General features: G+C 39.8%; 1 protein-coding gene across 1 annotated transcript in view; it reads left to right on the forward strand.

Moving 5' to 3' along the window:
* Nucleotides 1-27,267, forward strand: part of LRP1 (LDL receptor protein 1) — a 181,129-nt gene that overhangs the window by 96,248 nt on the left and 57,614 nt on the right. The window contains exons 41-61 of the mRNA XM_088263885.1: nt 1,892-2,031; nt 2,300-2,448; nt 3,318-3,434; nt 3,860-3,990; nt 5,988-6,090; nt 7,419-7,549; nt 8,747-8,951; nt 11,340-11,544; nt 12,421-12,610; nt 13,517-13,685; nt 14,057-14,148; nt 15,095-15,233; nt 15,668-15,918; nt 18,540-18,701; nt 19,917-20,033; nt 21,161-21,348; nt 22,578-22,776; nt 23,370-23,501; nt 24,140-24,305; nt 25,539-25,621; nt 26,535-26,761. Coding sequence (XP_088120011.1) covers nt 1,892-2,031; nt 2,300-2,448; nt 3,318-3,434; nt 3,860-3,990; nt 5,988-6,090; nt 7,419-7,549; nt 8,747-8,951; nt 11,340-11,544; nt 12,421-12,610; nt 13,517-13,685; nt 14,057-14,148; nt 15,095-15,233; nt 15,668-15,918; nt 18,540-18,701; nt 19,917-20,033; nt 21,161-21,348; nt 22,578-22,776; nt 23,370-23,501; nt 24,140-24,305; nt 25,539-25,621; nt 26,535-26,761 — 3,296 coding nt within the window. The remainder of the gene's footprint in view (nt 1-1,891; nt 2,032-2,299; nt 2,449-3,317; nt 3,435-3,859; nt 3,991-5,987; nt 6,091-7,418; nt 7,550-8,746; nt 8,952-11,339; nt 11,545-12,420; nt 12,611-13,516; nt 13,686-14,056; nt 14,149-15,094; nt 15,234-15,667; nt 15,919-18,539; nt 18,702-19,916; nt 20,034-21,160; nt 21,349-22,577; nt 22,777-23,369; nt 23,502-24,139; nt 24,306-25,538; nt 25,622-26,534; nt 26,762-27,267) is intronic.

The following is a 27,267-nucleotide window of genomic DNA, read 5'->3' on the forward strand; positions in this document are numbered from 1 at the left end:
TCTGCAGGGGTAGGCAGAGAGAATAGAGCGCCACACCACTCTGTCCTTGCAAACATTCTTCGCCTCTTCCACGTTCAGGCATCTCCTCATACATACCCGCCGATTGTTACGACTCCTAACCTGACCACTTTCAAGTATTTGGCATACCCGATCGTGCCATGTTTTTCTCGGTCTTCCTCTGCTTCTTTTCCCGCTAACATTCGCCTCATAAATTTGTTTTACCGTTCTTTCCTCACTCATTCGATGTCCAAACCATCTCAACACACCTTTCTTAATTTTATCGATAATGTTTTATCTCACCTTTGCATTCCTTCCTTATTTCACTATTCGTACATCTATCATACATCGTTTTGTCGCACATTCTTCTGAGAGATCGCATTTCGACTGCATTCAGTCTACTTTCATCCTTCTTTTGCCAACTCCAAATACTTATCAAAATCCACTATCACAAATACTTATCAAAATCACAAGTACTTATCACAAATACAAATCTGGATTATTTTCAATTATAGGAGTATTTTTCATATTATAATATGAAAAATACTCCTATAATTGGAGATAATCCAGATTTGTGAACAAGTATTTGGACACACTCAAAATGTTGTAAATAAATTATCAGGTCAATTTATAAGCTTAAATGATAAAAATGAAAATGGTATTTTCTGGCGTTTCTCATGTGTGTGATTATAATCCAGGATTCGGACCTCACATACTAATAAAAGAGTTCAATGCTTCAATTGCTCAATAAAAAGCTTCTTTTCATCTCACCAATAGATGTCTCTAGTGAAGTTTTAGTGATTCAAGAATAATGTTTCAAAATTGGTTCATACATATAGAACTTCCAAGAATTTGAGTAGTGTGGTTGCGAGTGTTTTTGTCTAGCATTTTCACCCATGAATTACATGAAACTATAGTAACTTTAAACATAAAGAGTAAATCCACTCACGAGTAGGCATAGGCTATGAAACTTATAAAGTTGAAGCCTGAGTAGGGACATGATAAACGGTGTTGCATAAGCCGTAGCTAGATTTCAGAGTCACTTCAACGTTAGGTAATTTAAAAAAAAAAAAGAGTAGTGTGGTTGTCAATAATGGGTAGAGTTGGTGAATGTTACATGTATGTAAAGTGATCACTCAAACCAGCCTATGACAGTCATCAGCCCCGTAAATGCCCAGACTTCCATATTCTTCTCCATCTTTGATGAGATGTCAAAAAATAATATTTAAAGTATATTTTTTTGCAGAGACCCATTAAGCTACCTTGTGTGTCTTGTCGGTGGATTTCTTATTACATACATTTTAAAAAAAATGTTTTTATGTATTTCAATCTAATATACACACAAAAAAGAAAGAAAAAAATTAGAAATAAAAACTTCTTTTATAATTTTTACTGAATTTACTCTTACAACATTTTGAGTGTGTCCAAATACTTGTTAACAAAACCTGGATTATCTCCAATTACAGGAGTTATTTTCATATTATTGTTTGTCATCTCATCAAAGATGAAGAAGAATTAGAAGTCTGGGCATTTACGGGCCTGACGACCGTCATAGGCTGGTTTAAGTGATCACTTTACACACGTGTAACATTCACCAATTCTACCCATTATCGACAACCTCACTACTCAAATTCTTGAAAGTGCTATATATATATGAACCAATTTTGAAACATTTTTCTTGAACCACTAGAACTTCACTAGAGACATCTATTGGTGAGATACTCCAGTGAGAAGTGTCCTACTCCCATATTTATTGTTAATTCTTGGGACTATCAAACCTTCGTTGTGGATAAATTGTGTATCTGGTCAAATTATAACTGCATAAATATTGAAAATCATGTTTTCAGGTGTCTCTCAGTATGAGGTTTTGATTTGCTTTGTCTGTTGGTTTCAGCTTTAGCCGTGGATCCCGTGCAAGGCTTCCTTTTCTTCGCCGGAGCCGGCTGGATACAGAGAGCCGGTCTGGACGGATCTCACTTGTCTCTTCTCTATAACGAATCTCGCACGGTCACAGATATCACTTTGGATTACGATGTAAGTTTACCAATAATAATGTCTTCTTTATTTAGGACTGTGTCCTGTTATTCTCGGAGTGCGCTCCTGGGAGATGGAAGACCAGCCATCTCTCCATCGTTTAGGTGGTCTTCCTGGGGGTCTACTACCTCTGATAATAATAAATGTGACATCTCATCAAAGATGAAGAAGAATATGCAAGTCTGGGCATTTCTCTCAGCCTACCCCTGCGGTGAAGCGGCGTGATGGTTAGTTAGCTAGTTCACTATTGATTGGATTGATTTTTCAGAACAAGAAGCTGTACTGGACGGACTCTGCCCAGATGGCCATCATGTCCATGGACTACGACGGCTCCTCGCAGAAAGTGGTCTTGAACGCGAGCCTTGACAACCCCTTCTCTCTCACTGTCCACGACGGGGAGATATTCTGGCTCGACACGTAAGTGAACACCCAACACTCGTCACGCGGTATTTCTATATAACCTCGGACCTCAGTGACTAAGTGTGGCATATCGCTCACTCCTTTCAAGAACGTCATTAATCAAAAAACTTGATTTTTCAGGAGAACGGTTTTGAAGTATAAAAATATAATACAATCTATTAAAAATAAATATCAAACCACTTATTGAACTTTTTACTGTGCAACAGATCTTTTTAGCTAAAACCTGAAGGTTTTTTCTCCATTTGAAAAATATTTAGTATATTTAAAAAAATAATTAAACAATACCTTTTCAAAATTCAAAAACAACACTTTCTGCCCTGTAGCGGGTAAATATTAAGTTGAAAATATGCCGCTTTTGCTGGGATATAGTACGTTTTCTGGGCATTCCGAAAACATGTACAAATTTAAAATTGTCGATTTTTGATTTATGATGTTCTTGAAAGGAGTGAGCGATATGTGTCGCCCACTTTCAAAATCCGCCAGATCCATGTAAGTCGATTTTTGATTACCTAACGTCCAAGTGTCTCTCTGAAATCTAGCTATGTATTATGCAACACCGCTTATCATGACCCTACTTAGGCTTTATTAATTTTGTTTTATACATATTAATTTATTACAATGATTAAAGAAAACATTTCGTTTTTTACCACTTGAGTTTCATTATAGACTACATGTTTCAGAAGTTAAACTTCCATCATTCAGGTCTGTATAGTAACTAAAATATAAAATATAAAATTGTTCAATAAATAAGGAGAGGGGAAAGTAAGGGGAAGGGGTTAGTCAAGGGACGGAGTTTGAAAACAAAGGAAAAATGGAAAGCAATGGTGAAGAATTTTGAAATTTATAAATTTTTTAATTTATTACAGCGTCCACGATCGGGGATCAATCAACAAGGCTTCCATATCGAACATGACCAACATCCAGACTCTTGCCAAAAATGTCGGAGACTCCCTCAAGGACATTCAGATATTTTCCAAGCGAAGGTTTGTTCATTTTGATACTCGAAGCTGCAGGACATATCATCCGTGATAGTGTTATCAAATTCACATTTAAGGTCCAAATGAAGTACGAAAGAGGTGTATTGGAATAGATAAAACACTTGTAAGAGCAGATAGTCTTCTTCTTCTTCTTATTATTATAGGCCTTGCGGCCTGTTTTTAAGAGGGATAAGCCTCCTGCGACGTCGATTCCCAGCTATCGGCCCATCTCTTTGGTGGTCAGGTACCAGTCCAGGGTAATATTGAATAAATATTACAGTGAAAAAATCACTTAAATTTATTTGACTCCCCCTGGGAATCGAACCCGGGACCTCTAGAACGGTAGCCTAGAGGTCCCGGGCTGACCATTACACTATGGAGGCGGAAGCATCCAACTAATAACAAGTGTTAATACAACTGTTTTATTTCAGACAACGTGGTACTAATCCTTGCGCCGCCCCTGCCAATGGCGGCTGTGCGGAGCTGTGCTTGTTTGACGGGAAGAAAGCCATCTGCGCATGTCCTCACGGGAATGTGGCTGCTGACGGGAAGAAATGCGAACGTAAGTTTCTTCCTGTAAATGCGGGACTGCCGACGAATCGCCAACAGCGGGCGGGAACCTGATGCCTTGTGAAAGAGACACACTCGATGGCGGCTCTCCGGATGCTTAGCTTAGGCCAGCGGTCGGCAAACTTATTAGAGTAAAATTATGTATATTACAACAAATTAAATAATTCTTGAAAGCCATTCTAGTACATCTTTATTATAATTTTAGACATTTTTAATTGAAGTTTTACTTGGTAATTACCATTATTTCTACTTATTTCTTTAACCTTTTAACCGCGTCAACTTTGTTCCTGAGAGACGCCCGTACGCGGCGGTATTTAGCCGTTTTTAAAATGATTACTTTTATCATGTATTTAGTTAAGAAACGATTTATTTTCCTAAACAAAAACGTTCAATGGGATTCATTGTGCCTTTTTGGTACTCTATAATACACTTGTGTCACATTATTCTAGAAATATATCGTAATATAAACAAATAAAATCGTAACATAAATAAATCAAAGCACGCATCGTGTGTCACTCTTACCCACTGGCGATGCGTAGCGTCGAGAGTGAGACAGATATAGGGCATGATTATGGCACGGACTAATTACCGACCGCAAGAAAAATCAGGGATGTGTTATTTTATTTATCCTTGTGATGTTACAAATTATTAGTCAGATATTTCAACAGATGTCATAAGGCCAAGGATTGACGTATTATTTTATCCAAAGTTCCACACCATGAAAAAATCCCTCCAAGTTGAACTGAGGTTTGAAACTTGGAGCAAAGTAAAAACACATACGGTTATGTCAGCCGCGTATGGGGCATGTTTTATTAAAACACATACGGTTATGCGAGCCGCGTGGATCCGGTTAAATCTATTTTGCCACGTACGTGTTTTAATGCATTCTGCATCATTTTCAAACACTGTATATCACAATAAAATTTAAGAAATTGTGGTATTTACCAAGTAAAACATATTTTATTTATTCTTTCGGCATTTACTTTGTGGTTAGACATGATGATATTATTAAAGAAAATACTTGTTTACATTTAGACCTGAAGGCGGAAGCTTAGCTTCTGAACTAGTTGTCACAAAAATAAACTCAAGTGGTAAAAAAAACAAGTGTTTTCTTTAAAAATAAAGTAAAACTTCAATTAAAGATGGATAGATATTACCACAAAGTGACTGCCGAATCAATTGATGAAATAATTTTAGACCAATGTTAAATTGAGATTGCACCCAATAAAAGTTGATGTCACACTTACCCATTTTTCTGCTGAGCCTTTCTTCACATATTATGCCCTTCAATAGAGAAAAATAACCTTTCGATTAAAACCCTTATCCGCATCCCAGTGGTGCATAGGGCACTGCGTCATATAAACGCAGTGTTATCTTGATCGTTTACACAAAATTCTGTACATTTTCATCAAATATTATTTTCACCGCGATATGTTTTTTAAAAGTTTATTTACGCGACACGTCTCCACAGGTGGATATCTAAAATCAAACTTAGCGATAGTCAATATTTGGACGGTACGCAGTTTTCGCGCAGTAATAAAGCGTCAGATTAAGATATCCGCCTCCGTAGTGTAATGGTCAGCACGCTCGGCTACCGTTCTGGAGGTCCCGGGTTCGATTCCCAAGGGGGGTAAAATAAATTAAAGTGATTTTTTCACTGTAATATTTATTCAATATTACCCTGGACTGGTACCTGAAGCGGAGGGCTGATCACCTTTCCTTCATGTGTAAACGATTGAGATAACTTTGCATTTATATGACACAGTGCCCTATGCACCATTGGGGTGCGGATAAGGGTTTTATTATTATTATTATTATTAATAAAGCGTCGATATATTGACGGTCCACACTAAAACGGTCAATAAGGATTTTATTCATTGATAAAAAATCATTTGAAAGTAAGATTTTCTTAATAAAACTACCTACTCCTGTTTTCACTGAGAAATACATAAGAAAACTACCTACTGTTTTTCATTTGATTTATTCTAGCTTACGACGCATTCTTGATGTACTCCCGAGTGATGAGGATAGATTCCATACACATGACTGACGCCAAAGACATGAATGCGCCGTACCCTGCCATACAAAACAGGTGAGCCTTGAAAGCTTTTTAATAGTCGACTGTTTTATAAGTGCCACGGCCAATAGTCACGAGGTTGTGACCGCAACGAATTCACCGTTTACAGAGCCGAATGCAGTGCCAAACCATCTGCTAATATTTTGTAGAAAATCTTCTTTATAACCAACTAACCCTAACTAGTCCGCCTCTGTAGTGTAATGGTCAGCATGCTCGCCTACCGTTCTGGAGGTCCCGGGTTCGATTCCCAGGGGGGTTTAATAAATATAAGTGATTTTTTCACTCTAATATTTATTCAATATTACACTGGACTGGTACCTGAAGTGGAGGGCTGATCACCTTTCCTTCGTGTGTAATCGATTGAGATAACACTGCGTTTATATGAAGCAGTGCCCTATGCACCATTGGGGTGCGGTAAGGGATTTATTATTATTTATTATAACCAACTAACCAACCATCAGTCGCTTCGGAGAGAATCGAGCGCCACACCACTGTGTCTTTGCATTCTCCGTCTTTTCCACATTCATGCATCTCCTCATACATACGCGACGATTATTACGACTCCTGACCCGGCCGCATTCAAGTATTTGGCATACCTGATTGTGCCAAGTTTTCCTCTGCTTCTTTTGCCAACTACATTCGACTGCATTCAATCTACTTCCATCCTTCTTTTGCCAACTCCATGCTTCGCTTCCATACATAAATCTTCCTTTTCTCTTTCAATATGGTAAATATTTACTATGCCAGTCTTGCAAAACATAAGCCATCCATGCCATTGCATATTGGCAGACTATGTAAGAAAACTGTAAAGCGTATTTAGAGTATTTTGTAAAATTATAAATTAGCCAAATTTTATTATTTTTATTAGTATATCAACCTGTGATCCCAGTTCGGGTCTGGTATTCTGTAAAGAAGTCACTTTGTAGCGTAGATAGCTTTGACATTACTGTCCTTTTATTTCCAATAAATTTGGGATTTTGAAACCGCGTGTGTATCCGTCAAGTAAAGATACCATTTTAATATGAACAAGTTTTTTCCCCCACACAAATATTTTCATCAAGTAGAAATGAAATTTTTTCCCCCACATCGCACTGTACGGCCAACCCCATGGTAGACCGAAGAGATGGGTCGATAGCTGGGAATCGACGTCGCAGGAGGCTAATCCCTCTTAAAAACAGGCCGCAAGGCCTATAATAATAAGAAGAAGAAGAAGAAATGAAGTTAAAGTTAAGAACACCTTGAAGATGAAACTTTATCTTCCGTGTTGAATCCCAGCACAGGTGTGTGTTATGGAATTATTACATCCTGTGTATTTTTGCACTAATTCCTGTCGCCCTTTGCAGAGAACTGATGCGCAATGCCATCGGGCTGTCGTTTGACTACGCCAGCTCCCGACTCTTCTACTCGGACATCCAGAAGGGCTCCATAAACACCGTCTTCTTCAACGGGACCGGCCACTCCGTCATCGTGGATCGTGAGTATATTCAAAAAGCTCCGCTCAAAGGGTCCGCAAGTGTCTAAATGTATAATCAATCAAGTACACCACATCACTGAATATAACAAACAATACTTAACATTGCCCAGCAACCTAACCTATCTATCACCAATAACACACCTCATAAAAACAACACACAAATCACTAATAACACAATACTTGAAAACAGTACACAAATCACCAATAATACACTATGAAAACAATACAGATATTACCAATAACATGAAAACGAGACACAAATCATTAGTAATAATATAATAATAATAATAAAACCCTTATCCGCTCCCCTAAGGTGCATAGGGCACTGCGTCATATAAACGCAGTGTTATCTTGATCGTTTACATATGAAGGAAAGGTGATCAGCCCTTTGCTTCAAGTACCAGTCCAGGGTAATATTGAACAAATATTACATGGAAAAATCATTCATAACACATTCTTACCCCCCCTGGGAATCGAACCCGGGTCCTCTAGAACGGTAGCCGAGCGTGCTGACCATTACACTACGGAGGTGGACATTTTTAGTAATAAACTGTATTAAAACACCACACAAATTACCGATAACACACTACTTAAAAACGACACACAAATCACCAATGACACACTGCATGAAAATGATACGGAAATCACCAGTATGTATCACACTACATGAAAACGACACACAAATTATCAACAATAAACTACTTGAAAACAGCACACAAGTCACCGATAAAAAATTAAACAGAAAACACCAGTAATAATCTACATGAACAACAAACAAATCACCAATGAAAACATTAACAAACCACAATATTTATAATTAATGTTTTACTTAGTAAATACCACTATTTCTTAAAATGTACTGTGACACGTGTTTCGATGCATTCCGCATCATTTTCAAACACCGTACGGTGTTTGAAAATGATGCGGTGTCACAGTAGATTTTAAGAAATAGTGGTATTAACTAAGTAAAACATTAATTAAAAATGGATAGATTTTACCACAAAGTGACTGCCGAATCAATTAATGAAACCACAATATGTTGCAGTTTATGTAAGATCCATCTACTGCAAATGAAAGTATTTTGTCTTGCCGTGTTCTATGGCCCTCTGCAAATGTCCAAATTTTAAACGCCATCACAAATGAATGTCTATGAATCGGGTAAAATAGGACTTGACACAGTGTTACCTTGGTTTCCAGAGCAAGGCTCCGTGGAGGGCTTGGCGTACGACCAGGTGACGGGCCACCTGTACTGGACGTGCAACAACGACGCCACCATCAACAAGGTCAACCTGTCGGCCGTGTTCGCGCCGCGCACGCACTCCAACCACTCGCTCGTGCAGCGGGTCATACGCCTGGAGGCCAACGACAAGCCGCGCGGCATCGCCGTGGACAGCTGTCTGCAGTAAGCCGACCCCCACTTTCATATTGTAGAATACAGCAGTCTGTAGTGTCCCGCCCGGATAATGTAGCCAGTACACCAATACAGTAGTGTATTCCTCTGCTTCTATTACCAACCACTCCCTCATGCAGCGGGTCATACGCCTGGAGGCCAACGACAAGCCGCGCGGCATCGCCGTGGACAGCTGTCTGCAGTGAGCCAACACCCACTTTCATATTTAAGAATACAGCAGTCTGTAGTATCCCGCCCGAATAATGTAGCCAGTACACCATACAGTAGAGTCTTCCTCTGCTTCTATTACGTACCACATTCGCTTCATAAATTCATTTTACTGTTCTTTCTCCTAATTCACATTCTAGTTTTCGCAGTTCTAATTTCGTAGTCGTACAGGAGAAAGTGACCAACTAACAATACATTAAATGTTCAGGAGGGCCATTGAACCGTTCACGTTGGTCATCGATGCAGTTAGTCATTTTTAACAAGTCAATATATTATACACTGCTGACAATTCGTCGGCAGTTCTCGTCAGAACTTCGGGACGCGGATCTGACTTGAGAGGATGCAAGGGAGCTGGCAGCCGACAGAAAAGCCTGGAGACAGTTTGTGGACTCCATATGCTCCACCTAGGGAGCGGATATGGTTATATATATATTATACATCCAAGTTTAAAATCGCTTTGGGATTTATCCAGGTCAACCATATAACAATAATCACGTTTTTGTAAAAAATGCGCTTGGTCATTTTCCCCTGTATGAGGACGATATGTTTTAATTCAGAATGCTTGTACAATATGTCAAGAAAGGCAGCTGTCAAGAAACATGTTGCTGTCATGATCAATGTTTATGTGAATAACTTTAGAAGGTTTCAGTCAGAATAATCAGTAGTTATGTATGAGGAAGCAATATATATAATGTTGGTAGAGAGCGGGAGACGCTTATAAGTATTCTATTTGCTTACTTTTGGTAGGACACAAGAGACGTCAAAAAACTTTTTACAGATGGGAATTGGGTTTGCGGTTACTTGTGATTAGCATTGTCCGCCTCCGTTGTGTAATGGTCAGCACGCTCGGCTACCGTTCTGGAGGTCCCGGGTTCGATTCCCAAGGGGGGTAAAATAAATATTAGTGATTTTTTCACTGTCATATTTATTCAATATTACCCTGGACTGGTACCTGAAGCGGAGGGCTGATCGCCTTTCCTTCATGTGTAAACGATCAAGATAACACTGCGTTTATATGACGCAGTGCCCTATGCACCATTGGGGTGCGGATAAGGGTGATTAGCATACTACCCTAGTTAGTATACTAATTAGGGTCCGGGTTGATGAAAAAAACGCCCGACAACAATGTGTTAATTTACACATTTGGGCTATTTGTGTAAGTTTTAAGTTTTGTACTGACATTTCTTGGTGGAACTGCATTTTATAGCAAATAACACTAATTAATAAATAATTTACTGCAAATAATATCATTTAAATTTACATGCAAAATCCATTTCTTTCATATAATTATATCAAATCATGCCTAAAACCTTTACCATAATTCACATCTAATTATTATTATAATACAATACGCTCACTCCTTTCAAGAACGTCATAAATCAAAAAACTTGATTTTTTAGGAGAACGTTTTTAAAGTTCAAACATAAAATACAATGTATTAAAAATAAATATCAACTTTTTACTGTGCAACAGATCTTTTTAGATAAAACCTGAATATTTTTTCTCCATTTGAGAAATATTTAGTATATTTAAAAAAATAATTAAACAATACCTTTTCTTCAAAATGCAAAAATAACACTTTCTGCCCTGTAGCGGGTAAATATTAAGTTAAAAATATGCCTCTTTTGCTGGGATATAGTACACTTTCTGGGCATTACAAAAACATGCACAACTCAAAATTGACGATTTTTGATTTATGACGTTCTTGAAAGGAGTGAGCGAATACTTAAACTCATTCAATTTAAATTTGTTTTATCAGAAAAATTACATAAAATCATGGTTTGCAACTCCTGCCTTGTTGTGTATATAACATAGAATTTTGTCTAGCCTCACACCAGTGTGATGATGTCGGTTACGACGAAACCCGGTTGCTGGTCAATTAAAATTAATGTTTATTAAATTACATAATTGTTATTTTATTCTTGTCCGCCTCCGTGGTGTACTGGTCAGCGTGTTAAGCTACCGTGCTGGAGGTCCCAGGTTCGATACCCTGGACTGGTTCCTGAAGCGCAGGAGTGATCACCTTGCCTTCATGTAAGCAATGATCAAGATAACGTTGCGTCTATTTGATGCAGTGCCCTATGCACCATTAGGTGCGGATAAGGGTTATAAGTAAGTAAGTATTTTATTCTATTGTGTAAGTTTGTAAATGCGGAGGTGTCTGTCTTCCAGGCGCATCTACTGGACCAACTGGAACTTCCAGTCGCCGAGCATCCAGCGCGCGCACAGCAACGGGTTCCAGCTGGAGTCCATCATCACCACGGACATCCGCATGCCCAACGCCCTCACCCTGGACCACCGGGCGCAGAAGCTCTACTGGGCCGACGCCCGCCTGGACAAGATCGAGCGGGCCGAGTACGACGGCTCCCACCGAGTGGTGAGTGTGCCACCCGTCAGCCGCTAAATCCACGGAAAGAACAGCTGTCCGTCTTCATAGTGTGTTTGGCTAACATGCTAATACCTGGGTTTGATTCCCAGGAGGGTTAAACTGAATATGAATAGTTTTTAACTCAGAGATTTTTGGAGCTCCATTTTAATTGGTATATTAAATATTAAAATCACACGCTGATTTTTAGTCTACTAAATTGTATTTTATTATTAGAAACATATTAACTCTTACCATTCTGTAGGCCAGATGATTCCCAAACACAAACGATTCCCAGTGTGTGCGTGTGTCCCGTGCTTTGCATACAGGCGCACATCGTAGCGTGTTTCGTAGCGTGCAGGTCGTCTTATGCGGCAGTCGTGTCGCTACGTCAGCTATTGCGGCTACCTGCGATGTATTTATTTCTCATTTTCAGATACCTACCAGAAGAGCTAACATTGCAAAATTATTACAACTTCTACGATCAATAAAAGCAACATTTACGAATTCCACATCTTTCACACATCGTTTTTAAATCACATTTTTTTATGGTGTACAAAATACATATCACCGTTGCACGCGGTAGTTTATACCACTGTCAAAGAAAGGTGAATTAAATTAGATCGTCATCAATGTAGGCTAGTGACTCAATCTCAGCGTTCTGTCTCTGGGTGGTAATGACATCTCTCTCAATCTCAGCGTTCTGTCTCTGGGTGGTGATGACATCTCTCTCAATCTCAGCGTTCTGTCTCTGGGCGGTGATGACATCTCTCTCAATCTCAACATTCTGTCTCTGGGTGGTGATGACATCTCTCTCAATCTCAGCTTTCTATCTTCGAGTGATCACATCCCTCTGAATATCTCTGAATGCCAGCGTTCTGTCTCTAGGTGATCACCATGGGCATGCCGGCGCACCCGTTTGACCTGGCCGTGCACGGGGACTACATCTTCTGGACGGACTGGGTGCTGCACGCGGTGCTGCGCACGGACAAGGCCAGCGGGGCCAGCCTCACGCGCCTGCGCAAGGACGTGCTCCGGCCCATGGGCATCGTGGCCATTGCCAACGACACCGACAACTGTGAGTCCCAAATGTGTCCCATAGAACATAGATCACTACTTGTAGCACCAACTCTGTGATTCTCCATTTTTTAACTAGGAAAATAACAAAAGAGGGTAAGATGAAGAGAATACATTTCAATACACAGGTACACAGTAAAAAATAATAAGGAAATTAAACAACAGGTGTCAAGAAAGTGACCAACTAACAAAATGTAAAATGTTCAGGAAGGCCATTTAAGTCACTTTTGCTTGGCAACAAAATAAACATCAATGCAGTTAGTCATTTTCAACAAGTCAATAGATTACACCTCCAAGTTTAAAATCCATTGGGATTTTTTTCTGGGCATTATTAAGCTAGTAGGATACAGATTGGTGTGGTGTCCTATCCTCTCTGTCTACCTCTGTGGAGAAACGGCGTGATGGATCGTTAGTTATATTGATATCTCAACATGGATAAAAAAGAAAATGGAAGACATGGTATTTAAAGGGCCTACGTCCTGTCATGGGCTGGTTTAAATGATCATCATCTATATCAATATAAATAACTCCTCAGTGGAAATTTGGACATACTAAAAACATTGTGAATAAATAACTGTTTGATAGAATTGTGTACAAATACTTGTTCACAAATCTGGATTATCATAAAAAAAGCTTCTTTTCATCTCACCAATAGATGTCTCTAGTGATTCAAGAACAAGGTTTCAAATTTGATTCATATAAAGAACTTCCAAGAATTTGAGTAGTGTGGTTGTCAATAATGGGTAGAATTGGTGAATGTTACACGTGTGTAAAGTGATCACTTAAACCAGCCTATGACTGTCGTCAGCCCTGTAAATGCCCAGACTTCCAAGTTTTTCTTCATCTTTGATGAGATGTTAAAAAATGATATAAATATTATTATTTATATATGTTTTCTTCCCCCCAGGCATGCTGAACCCGTGCTACGTGCTGAACGGCGGCTGCTCGGAGCTGTGCAACGTGGATCCCCGCGGCAGCCCTGTGTGCGGCTGCTCCAGGGGGAAGGTCCTGGCCTCGGACGGCCAGCGCTGCATCAACGAGAACATACTCTGCGAGTACAAGGAGCTCACGTTCCAGTAAGGACACTTCGTTTTTTCTACAATTATTGGAATGTGGAAAAATTTTAACTGAGAATATCAAAAATGATTGGAGAAATGGTATTGTGTATTGTTAAAATTGAATGCCTCCCTAGCATAGTGGTGTGCGCGTTACGCTACCGTGCTGGAGGTCCCGGGTTCGATTCCTTGTTGTTCGATTACTTCACTAAAATATTTATTTGATATCACCCTGGACTGGTACCTGAAAAGCTGGGCCGATCACCTTGCTTTCGTGTATTTGACGCATAAGATGACACTGCTTCTATACGATGCAGAGCCCTATGTACCATTGGGTACACACAAGGTTGAGAAGAAGAAGAAAATTGAATGCAATTTTGTTTTGTTAATAGGTGTGCCTCCGGAGGATGCATCTCCATGGAGTCCACTTGCGACGGAATAAAACACTGCAGCGATGGCAGCGACGAAGAAGAGAGCTACTGCTGTAAGTTTGTGCTGACTCTTTCCATCCTCCTTTACTTTTTGTTTGGACCACTGACTATCCCTATCTTCCTGGTGTCAATCACTTCTATTCAGTCTATTGAAGAAGTCTTTTTCTTCCATATACGTATATATTTCTTACATTTTCATAAGTTTTTTCTAATTTAAAAAAAAAGAGAAGCATTTGTGTTTTTTATTATTTACAAAAACACTATACGCATCAGCGGGATCAGCCCCCAGGAAGACCACCTAAACAATGAAAGGATAGCTGGTCTTCCACCTCCCACTAGCGGACCGGAGAATGACAGGACCTAGTCTTAAAATAAGAAGAAGAAGAAGACAAAAATACTTAAATTTCATACTATTTCTGTGAGCCTAAGTGGCTCATTGTTAGAAATATGTATCAAATTGTGGTAGAGTGGGTTCGAACCGAGAAACTCTCACTCAAGAGTCCACGACACTAACCACGGGACCACAACCTGACACATGACCAGTCATATATATATTTTTGTATTTACTTTTCATTAGTAGGTAAAATTTTAACAGCGTTTCGGAATACCGCCGTGAAGACTTTTGTCGGTATTCCTATAAGTTAGGTGTTTTAATTTATTTTATCTATCTTTTACCAGTAAAGATTCCATTCTAAACAAAGAAATATACATCTTGAATATAGGTGTCTTCTGTATCCTTCCATTTCCTTCAGTTGGTTGCTGTTTGCAGCCAGTTTCTACCCCCCACAGCGGCTATATCGTCGGACCATCTTTTTTGAGGTCTTCCAACACTTCTTTTATTCTCCCAAGGTCTCCGTCTTAAAAATTTTGGGATCCATCCTGTGGTCTGTCTTAAAATATACATCAACTGTTTTTTAAATTTTTTTTAAATATTGTCTAATTTTTTCAACTCTGATGGACTCTTGTTGAGCTGTTCTGTAATGGTTTGTTTCTCCGCAGCCACCCGCAAATGTCCCCAGGACTACTTCCAGTGCACCAACAATCGCTGCGTGCACCAGTCGCAGGTGTGCAACAAGGAGAACGACTGCAACGACGGCTCCGACGAGCTCAACTGCCCGTGCGAGGACGACTTCTTCAGGTAACGACTAACTTGGCCAAACTCTCATATATACATTTACGTCCATACTCCCAGAAAGGTTTTTTTTCTTTATATTAAATTCTTTTGCATTACATGACATGAATTCAAATACAAAAAAATATGAATAAAATATAAATATAAATATTAAAAAAAAAGATCCCACTAAGGCATGGCCTGTGTGTGGGTATACAATATAATTTAATCATAGTAAAGGGTATAAAGGTATAGGTATTATAAGTAGAACTACAATAATAGTGTTATTATAAAATACAAAAAATACTTGACTATCAGAAAACAATTTTTTTTTAAAAATAAAATGAAAAACATAAAAAAGATGAAAAAGTAAAAAGTTAAAAGTTAGCAAGCAAGTTAAATAAATAAATATGTTAAAAAAAAATAATATGCATGTGTGTGTGTGTGTGTATGACTGGCAGATGCGGCAGCGGGCAGTGCATCGACGCGCTGCTGGCGTGCGACCTGAAGGCGGACTGCCCGGACGCGTCGGACGAGCGCGGGTGCGCGCTGGGCCCGTGCGGCGCGGGCTCGCTGGGCGCGCGGGCCCCCCCGCCCGGGGACGCGCGCCTGCCGCAGCGTTGCCCCCGCACCTCGCCCTGCCTGCACCCCGCCTGGATCTGCGACGGCCACAACGACTGCCTGGACAACAGCGACGAGGAGAACTGCACCGGTACCTAACTCTGCTCATCTCCCTCTTTATTTAGGACTAATTCCTGTCATTTTCCGGTCTGCAGCTGGGAAGTGGAAGACCAGCTGTCTCTCCATCGTTTAGGTGGTCTTCCTGGGGGTCTGCTTCCTCTTATGCTGCTGTCCGCTGCTATCCTCACCACTCGATCCGAACTCGCTCTTCCCACATGATTTCTCCAGAAACTTCTCTCTCTTCCCCATCGCACAACATCTTCAACATCGCAGATTTTCCTTATTTCAGAGTTTCTCTGTCGCGAAGTGTTAATAATAATAATAATAATAAATTTGGGTAACTTATATAGCGCCATTTTCGTAAAAAAAAATACCTCAAGGGCGCTTCACTGTGAATGAATTGGGGAAAATATTAGGGTGGAAATGATTTAGCAAACAAATGTGTTTTTAGGCCTGCATTGGGCCGTAGAGTCTTCATTTCGGTTGTTCTAAGAAGGCTTTATGCTGGCCAGAACTCATGCATTTCCTATTTATTTATTGGAAAACTAATAGAATATTTACTAAAAATAATATTATTTATTCATTCGGCATTAACTTTGCGGAATGACAGTTAAACACTTGAAATAAACCACTTATGAGTTTTATTTAATTTAACGCGACTAGTTTCGAAAACTAACAGATGTTTTCATTGACAGGTGAAAATTAAAATTCAACTTAATTAAAATTAAAATTTAACTTAGTAATAATATTCCATTTGTCCGCCTCCGTGGTGTAATGGTCAGCGTGTTTAGCTACCGTGCTGGAGGTCCCGGGTTTGATTCCCAGGGTTGAAAATAAATATTAGTGATTTTTTCACTGTAATATTTATTCAATATTACACTGGACTGACTGTGAAGCGGAGGGCTGATCACCTTTCCTTCATGTGTAAACGTTCGAGATAACACTGTGTTTATATGAAGCAGTGCCCTATGCACCGTTGGGGTGCGGATAAGGGTTTTATTATTTATTATTATTATTATAATATTAAAATAAAATTCGAATTCCAACTGCAGGTTTTCATTTTATAAAAAAATCTAGTAACTAAAACTTAACCTAACCCTGCGGAGGAGTGGCGTAATGGTCAGTGAATTAGTTTTTAATTTTAATGTAGAATATCTAACGATGTTTGCGTTTGGCGAACTCAAACACATTCTAGAGAGCAACTAACTAACTAACTAACCATCACGCCGCTTCACCGCAGGGGTAGGCAGAGAGAATCGAACGCCACACCATTCTGTCTTTGCAAACATTCTTTGCCTCTTCTACGTTCATGCATCTCCTCATACATACCCGACGAATATTACGACTCCTGACCCGGCCGCTTTCAAGTATTTGACATACCTGATTGTGCCAAGTTTTCTTCGGTCGTCCTCTGCTTCTTTTTCCAACTACATTCGCCCCATAAATTTGTTTAACCGTTCTTTCTTCACTCATACGCTCCACATTTCCAAACCATCTCAACACACACATTTCTTAATTTTATCGATAATGCTTATCTCAGCCTTACATTCTTTCCTTATTTCATCATTCGAACATCTATCAAACATCGTTTTGCCACACATTCGTCTGAGGGATCGCATTTCGACTGCATTCAGTCTGCTTTCATCCTTCTTTTGCCAACTCCATGCTTCGCTTCCATACATAAGGGTTGGAACTAGAGAGTAAAGAGATAAAAATGTACAGTGTATGAATCCTGTACACTGCCCGGGAAAACATATGCACAGAGACCATGGCTCTGACAAAAAGAAACGCAGAGAAGCTCAAATCCATGCCTGAGAGAAAAAATTAAGAAATTAGGAACTGAACCAGAGTAGCGTATAGTATTATGGATCACATTGCAAGGCACAAGTGACAATGGGCGGGACGTGTTGCAAGACTAAGATGGACCCCTAAATTTTTGAGATGGAGACCTTGAGACCTTGGTGTGTCGAGATGGTTTGGACATGAAACATAGAGTTGGCAAAAGAAGGATGAAAATAGACTGAATGCAGTCGAAATGCGATCTCTCAGACTAGTCTGCGACAAAACGATGTATGATAGATGTGCGAATAGTGAAATAAGGAAGGAATGCAAAGCTGAGATAAGCATTATCGATAAAATTAAGAAAGGTGTGTTGAGATGGTTTGGACATGTAGAACGAATGAGTGAGGAAAGAACGGTAAAACAAATTTGTGAATGTAAGTGGAAAAAGGAGCAGAGGAAGACCGAGAAAAACATGGTACGATCAGGTATGACAACACTTAAAAGTGGTCAGGTTAGGAGTCTTAACAATCGGTGGGTATGTATGAGGAGATGCATGAACGTGGAAGAGGCGAAGAATGTTTGCAAAGACAGAGTGGTGTGGCGTTCTATTCTCCCTGCCTACCCCTCCGGGGAAGCGGCGTGATAGTTAGTTAGTTAGTTTTAGACCTTGGGAGAATGATAGTGGCGTCTTCAGATCTCAAAAAAGATAGTCAGACGACATAGCTGCTGTGGGGGTAGAAATTATGATAGAAGACCGAAAAAAATGGAATGATACAGAAGAGGCTTATATCCAGCAGCGGAGAACAGAAAGCTAAAGAAGATAGAAAGAAATATGTTTGTGAAATGTGTTTTAAAATGATAATATTTCAGTGACCACCGTGGCTCCGGTGACCAAGTGTGCCTCGGACAAGTTTGCCTGCGCCGGGAACCCGGACGTGTGCATCTACCTGCAGTGGCGCTGCGACGGGGAGGACGACTGCTTCGACGGGGACCAGTCTCCCGACGGCATCAGCTCCGACGAGGCCGGCTGCAGTGAGTACAAACGATTCCGGACATCTTGCATTTTCATGGCTTTGGCAGTGCCATTTTTGGGTGAAGTCCTTGCTTCGGAAGGACGATTTAGGTCATGTTTTCTTATTTGTTTTAAATCAAACTTATAGGAAATAAATGCATTTAAAAAATCAACAAAATAATGTTAGTAATAATACCAGTTGCCTCTTGACACTTGTAGAGGTTTATTCTTCATCTTCAAACCCTTATCTGCACCCCGATGGTGCATAGGGCACTGCACCATATAAACGCAGTGTTATCTTGATCGTTAACACATGAAGGAAAGGTGATCAGCCAACCGCTTCAGGTACCAGTCCAGGGTAATATTGAATAAATATTAGAGTGAAATCACTTATATTTATTTGACCCCCCCTGGGAATGGAACCCGGGACCTCCAGTACGGTTGCCGAGCGTGCTGACCATTACACTACAGAGGTTTATACAAAACAAAAATAACAGGATATGATAAAACTACTAATATATCTGTTGTAAACAGCAATTTTAAAAGTCTACTTTTAAATTTCCACGACTAATGAACGCCAATGTTAATTGCACATTATATGCACTATATAATGTATAAACTAAGAGCGGATATTGGGCTGGTTGTGAAATTCCCTTTAAGCAATAATATCAATCGCACAATCAAACAGAAATTACCTTAACACATTGTTGGCGAGAGGTTTTTTTCATCAACCCCGACCCTAATTAGTATACTAATTAGGGTCGTATACTAATCACAAGTAACTGCAAACCCAATTCCTGTCTGTACAATGTTTTTTAGCGTCTCTAAACCTGAGACCTCCAGTACGGTAGATAAACACGCTGACCATTACACCACGAAGGGGTCTGCAAACTTTTGGAAATGATTTTCCCATTTTTGGTCATGAATCTTGTTTACACATTGTCGTCGGACAACTTTTCAATCAACCCCTACCATATTTACTATACTAATAAGGGTCGTATACTATTCACAAGTAACCGCAAACCCAATTCTCATCTATACAATGTTCTTTGGCGCTCTACCAAAAGTAAGCAAATAGAACGCTTATAAGCGCCTCCCGCTGATATCAACAGTATTTAAAAGACGCATTTAAGCATTTCCCGCAAGCAATGTGTTAATGTTCCACCGCAAGACCTGTCCAGTTTCTGATTTCTTTAGTAATTGTATTCACAGCCCGTAATTTTGGTCACTTACAGAACACCAGTGCCATAAGGAGCAGTTTACTTGCAGCAACAATGAGTGCATTCCCGCTTCCTGGCAGTGCGATGGCAGCCCCGACTGCACCGACGGATCTGATGAGACTCTGCATTGCAGTAAGTACCCTTGCTTGCATCATGAGAGTTCATTCCGATTCTCCACTTCCGGAAAGTCATTGTTTGATATAATTAAGTAACAACTACAGCACATCTTCTACTTCTGTGATTAATTTGTTTTTAAAGGTTTTTAAAAATAATATATTTGTGAATTATTTTATACGAGTACATGGTTTGTAATAATATGCGCATAATGAGATTAATTGAAGAAAGAAGGCACCTACTTGCGACTATCTCCAAGAGACGCGCCGAATGGATTGAGGGGTTTTCCTCTCCTCTTCCCCCCCAGGCTCTGATCACAACCAGTCGTTCCAGGCTATCTTCATTCAAGAACTGGAGAATCTGTTATGTACATCCATTGGCCAGAGTCAATCCATCCAAGTGTATATATAAGGCGTGTATATCCGGGACTTGTAACATCCTGAATGTTGTCTGATATTTCACGGTCAGTGGTAATGCATTGAAAATGCTAGGATTTATTCTGCGTACTGCCAGGGTTTTCGAAAATACCCGCGTGCTGAGAACTCTTTATAACTCCTTGGTGCGAAGTAGACTCGAGAGTGGCTCCATGATTTGGGGGCCACACGAGCTTAAGTACTCTCTTATGGTAGAGAAAGTCCAAAAGAAGTTTCTGAGGTATCTCTACATGACAGAGTACAGCTATTTATTATCCTTGGCTCTACCTGACCTAGTTTCTCCAGGGTATGCTTGGTTACAATAGTTTAGAGACTAGAAGGAATGTGTATTTGATTACGCATTTTTATCGATTGTTGCGCGGTATGATCGATAATCCTGAAATTATTTGGAACATTTGTCTGTATGTTCTCGATAGTTACCTAAGACAGCGTCGGCATAGATTGTTTCACATTCCTATACACAGGACCAACCTGCCGATGGTTATGCCTGTAGGAAGAGCTACCGCTATGTTGAAAAATATCTCATTGGACATTGATCTGTTCCATGTGTCTGAAGGAGTTCTCCGAAGTTGGATTCTTCTACACCTTTAGCAATAATATTCTTGCTTATTTTCTATTTTTGTTAATGAATACGATTTAAATTTAAGTTTGTAATGTGTATATTATATATAAATAAAATAAATTGAATTGAATTGAATTGTCTGTTTGCAGTGGAGAGAAACTGCTCCAAGGAGGAGTTCCGCTGCGGCAACACGTGGCGCTGCATCCCGATGGCGTGGGTGTGCGACCAGCAGGAGGACTGCGCGGGGGGCGAGGACGAGGGTGCTCTTGCCTCCTGCCTGCCCTCCCCGTGCCCCCCGGACAGCCTGCAGTGCACCAACGGGGCCTGCGTGCCCAAGGTAGCTACACTCCAAATCATCATTCATCATTTAACTAACTAAACTAACTAACCATCACGCCGCTTCACCGCAGGGGTAGGCAGAGAGAATCAAACGCCACACCACTCTGTATTTGCAAACATTCTTTCCCTCTTCTACATTCATGCATCTCTTCATACATACCCGACGATTATTATGACTCCTGACCCGGCCGCTTTCAAGTATTTGACATACCTGATTGTGCCAAGTTTTCCTCGGTTGTCCTCTGCTTCTTTTTCCAACTACTTTGGCCTCAAAGTTTTTTAACCGTTCTTTCTTCACTCATACTTTCCACATGTCCAAACCATCTCAACACAACTTTCTTAATTTTATCGATAATGTTTATCTCAGCCTCACATTCTTTCCTTATTTCATCTTCACCTTCTACAATTCCATATTTATTATTATTGATATAATCTAAGACCTATAAAAGAATGCTAGGGATACCCTGGAGAGACCACATCTTGAACGAGGTACTACGAATAATCGAAGAAAGGAGGCACCTACTCGCGACGCGAGACCAATCTCCGAGAGATGCGCCAAATGGATCTCAGGGTTTCTTGCAGATGACAACAATCGAGGGAACAAATGCCAGAGGACGCCCACGCCATGAATATCTTTGCGACTTGTACGAGCATGGATTGTTCAACGCATTGAGAGCTAAAGAGGGTTTTGCAAAATAGACCGGAATGGCGATGAAGTCATTTGTTGCTGCAGACCAATTTACAGGATTCAGACCACAGAAGGAGACCTAACTAATGTGTAAAGGCAATTAGACGTAACTCAAGTTGCGGCTGTTTGGCATAACACGGGTCAAATCATTCTTATAACTATTTTATTTTATTTTATTTTTATTTTCTTATAACTAGCCTCCATCATATACAATCATAGATTTTTCTCTATCTCTTTCCTTTACCGAGATATTCATTATCCAAATAGCCGTAAAATGGTATTAATTTGATACATGTGTTGGCAAAAAGCATAATTTTAAGTTCACTACAAACTCGTTTATCTGAAAACTACTGTTTTTAACTTGCGGCTTTTTGCCTTTGCACATGAGCTTAGTAAATTAAATAAGTATGTAGGATATAGTCAGATGGGGAAAACAGTGAAGACGTTTCGGGAATGCCCTGTCAATGGAATGCAAGAAAATAGACTGGCCCAAACTGCTCCTCAAAAGGATGCGGCGTTAATATAATATGTTGTCGCAGTACGTGTATTGCGACGGGGACTACGACTGCGCGGACCGCTCGGACGAGCCGGCGTGGTGCGTCGGCTCCGGGGGTGCTGGGGAGGCGTGCCTGCCGGGGCGCATCGCCTGCGGCAACGGGCTGTGCGTGTTCGCGCACTGGGCCTGCGACGGCTACGACGACTGTGGCGACGGCACCGACGAAATCCCCGAAATATGCGGTAAGATGACGCTTTAATATTTCTCATCCAAATTGACTTTGACAAGTTCAATAATTGACTATAAAACCTCAATATGATGAACTAATTGGGGGGAGGGGGAGTCCATTAAAACCAAAAGTCCATTTTATAAAAATAGGTTTAAATTTAGTAAAAAACTTTTTGAAAATAAAAAATCTTTTGAAAATACAAATACTGTATTTAGATATAAATACAAAACACAAACCAAATTCAATTGATTGTCTTTGGACACTCGTCATGAAGTGACGTTGCTGTTTGATATCAACGCGCTTGCTTACAGTAATCCTGCTTTGACATAATTTGTGATCACGTACGATCATGACCATGATATGGTAAATTTTTTTTACATGTGATAATGCTTAAATTTTAGCATGTGTAATATTAACTGGACGTTTTTAATTCGTTCACGTTTGACCGGATTTTCGTCCGTTTCATCCGAAATTCATTAAATAGAGGTCTGTTATATCGAGGTTTGATTCTCGTTCTATTGTGAGAAGAGAGTTATCCCACCTGACGTTTTTATGGCCGAATTCAAACTGTAAAATGACTTGGGCGATTCGGCTGGCATTTTGCAGAGAAACACAGCAAGGAGTTGACTCCGTGCGGCCGCGGAGAGCACATGTGCACCAACGGCGTGTGCGTGAACGTCACCCAGCTGTGCGACGGGCAGGACGACTGCGGCGACTTCAGCGATGAGACCAAATGCAGTAAGTTAATTTTTATTTGTTTATTACAATCTTGTTCTTCTCTAGCCTTCTGTCCTCCGCTGCTGGATATAGTCCTCTTCCGTGTCCTTCCAATTTCTTGGAACGGTTGCTATTTGCAGCCTGTTTCTACCCCCCACGCTGTCAACACGTGCGTCTTACTAAGCATGTAGAGATATACATAAACGTATAAAGCGCAGTTTTAAATTTCTCCTTGTTTACATTTTTTTCATGTTTTCGGATTGACCAGGAAATCGATTACATGGGATTTTTTTCACTATCCATCCCAGAAAATCGGGAGTGCATAGTAATAAGCATACATTCATCCATGGACAGATTCATGTTTGGTTTAAGCCTGAGGGATAAAGTAAGAAATGAAGAAATCAGGAACATAATCGAAATAGAGGATATCATGAATCGTATGGCAAGACTCAAGTATTAGAGACATTGGGAGAATAAAAGAAGTGTCGGAAGACCTTAAAAAAGATGGTCCGACGACATAGCCGCTGTGGGGGGTAAAAACTGACTGCAAGTAGCAACAGACCGAAAAAACGGAAGGATACGCAAGAGGCCTTTATCCAGCAGTGTAGTACAGAAGGCTAAAGAAGAAGATATTTGTAGTAACACTTGTTTATTTGCAGATATAAACGAGTGTCTGGTTCCGGAAGTTTGCGCCCACCGCTGCACGGACCAGAAGATCGGCTACACCTGCTCCTGCAACCGAGGGTACCGAGTCTCCGACAAGGACAAGCACCTCTGCATAGACATCGATGAGTGCCTGGAGAATCCCTGCGGTCAGGTCTGCAGGTAACGCAATTCAAAATGTTAACCAGAACTCTACATGTACAAAATTATACTGAAATAAAAGTATGGTGGATAGGTTTCGTTGCATGAAAATCAATTCAGGATATCACAAAAAAATCAAAATTCAATATTATTTTAAAAATCAAAGGTATAAAAATGATTCAATTCAATTTTTCAATTCAATTCAATTTATTCAATAACAAAATAATACATACATAACAAACAATATTCAAGGCGTATATATTAAAAGTAAAAGTAAGCAAGAAGACTTAAAGGTGTAGAAGAATCCCGCTTCGGAAAACTCCTTCGGACACATGGAACAGATCAATATCCAATGAGATATTGTTCAACATAGCGGTAGCTCTTCCTACAGGCATAACCATCGGCAGGTTGGTCCTGTGTATAGGAATGTGAAACAATCTATGCCGACGCTGTCTTAGGTAACTATCGGGAACATACAGACCAATGCTCCGGATAATTTCAGGATTATCGATCATACCGCGCAACAATCGATAAAAATGCGTAATCAATTCACTGCGCATAGTACTGAGTAGTAAGTAAATGCGAGGGATGTAGCAAATTCAAAATTACTGTTATGCGTTTTTAAATTAATTTTATTTTTTGAAGGTGTTATTGGAAGTCTGGGCATTTACGGGGCTGACGACCGTCATAGGCTAGTTTAAGTGATCACTTTACACACGTGTAACATTCACCAATTTTACCCACTATTGACAACCACACTATTTAAATTCTTAGAAGTTCTATATATATGAATAAATTTAAAAACTTTGTTCTTGAAACACTAGAACTTTACTAGAGACATCCATTGGTGAGATGAAAAGAAGCTTTTTATAGAGCAGAAACTCTTATATTAGTATGTGAGGTCCGAATCCTGGATTATAATCACATACACGAGAAACGCCAGAAAATATCATTTTCATTCTTATTATTTTAGTTTATTTTACCAGTTAATTTATTTACAACATTTTGAGTCAGCCCCGTAAATGCCCAGACTTCCATATTCTTCTTCATCTTTCATGAGATGTCAAAAAATAATATGAAAAATAACTCCTGTAATTGGAGACAATCCAGATTTGTGAACAAGTATTTGGGCACACTCAAATTGTTGTTAAATTAACGTTTCTTTTCTCTCTCTCTTTTGCACTGTTTTTTTTAAATTAAATTTTTGACTTTTTTTAAATAGTATTAAATATATTTAATATATGTCTATTCCAGAAATACCCAGGGGAGCTTTGTGTGTTCCTGTCAAGATGGATTCATCCTCAGCCATGACAGAATCACCTGCCGAGCAAACAGCAGTAAGTTTTCAAACGCCTTGTATATATAGCCTCTAAAAAATATATCTTTTTTCGGAATGAATCTCACCTATGTTCAAATAGATCAAGCTACATTAATATGTACATCACAAATCTCTCAACTGCTGAAGCCACAATCAACCATAAGAAACTTGTACCTGCGTGTGGATGGTAATTGAGACCCTTGCATTTAACTGATTTCATATCAAGATTAGACCTTTAAAATTAGTTTGTTTCTCCTCTAACCCTTATCCGCACCCAATGGTGCATAGGGCTCTGCATCGTATTGACACAGTGATATCTTGATTGTTACTTACATGAAGGCAAGGTGATCCACTCCTGCGCTTTATGGACCGGTCCAGGGTAATATTAAATAAATATTAGAGTGTAATATGTATTTATTTTTTAAAAACAAAAATATTTGTGTTTTTATTATTTACAAAAATACTTCAATTTCATACTGTTTCTGTGAGCCTAGATGGCTCATTATTAGAAATAGGTATCAAATTGTGGTAGAGTGGGTTTAAACCTAGAAACTCTGACTCAAGAGTCCGCGACACTAACCGCGGGACCACAAGCCGACATTTATTTTTACTCAAGAGTCCGCGACACTAACCATGGTACCACAACCCGACATTTATTTTCACTCAAAAGTCCGCGTCACTAACCACGGTACCACAACCCGACATATATTTTCACCCACCTGGGAATCGAACCCGGGACCTCCAGTACGGTAGCTAAACACGCTTAGCATTTCACCACGGAGGCAGACAAATTGTTTAATTACTATTATCAGGTGCAGGAAACCTACCTGTTGAAACACGTGACCAATTCTTTGAGATAGTCGCAAGTAGGTGCTTTCTTCCTTGGGTTATTCGTAGTGCCTCGTTCATTAGTTTGGTGTGCTATTGTCCAGGAACGCCGCCCGCGCTGATCTTCTCGAACCGGTATTACGTGCGCACGATGAACCTGGCCTCCGGGGAGTCGGCGCTGCTGGCGCACAACCTGACCAACGCGGTGGCGCTGGACTTCGACTGGGCGGGGCAGTGCATCTACTGGTCCGACGTCAACCGGCAGGGCTCCACCATCCGCCGCATGTGCGACATGAACACCACCAGCTCGGGGGCCAACGCCACCTACCAGGTACTCGCAGCGTTGCCAACCCAAAAATCTTGGTCAATTTCCCCAAATTGGGAAAGAACAAAGTCCCGATTCCCCACAAATTCTCCACATAATAATCCCATGGAAAAAACAAGTTTTCATAAAAAATTATTTTATTTTAAATATTAATGTTTTTATTTTAAATATTAACGCCCCAATTGGGCTTTGACATATAAAATACAAAAGTATCTTAGTGCAGTGTTCCGCAAACTTTTTCTGTTCAAGGGACACCCGCCAAATCAAAAAAATTTAGATGTACACCAAAGAAACTAAAGCTTATTTATAATTTATATTTGAAGCACTAACTTTGTGATTTTCCATTTTTTTTAGTATTAATCAGTCTTGATAAAGAAGCCTTTAGCTTCGAAACCGGTAGACATTATAATAAAGTCATAATAAAATATTTATAGTGATTTGAAAACAAAGTTACATTTTAATTATAAAGCTTATTTAATATTGATTTATTATTAAAATTGTGAGCTTGCTTA

The sequence above is a fragment of the Brachycentrus maculatus genome, unplaced genomic scaffold (assembly GCF_059751285.1).
Source record: "Brachycentrus maculatus isolate JH-2025_06_01 unplaced genomic scaffold, ASM5975128v1 h1tg000206l, whole genome shotgun sequence".
Classification (NCBI taxonomy): Eukaryota; Metazoa; Arthropoda; class Insecta; order Trichoptera; family Brachycentridae; genus Brachycentrus; species Brachycentrus maculatus.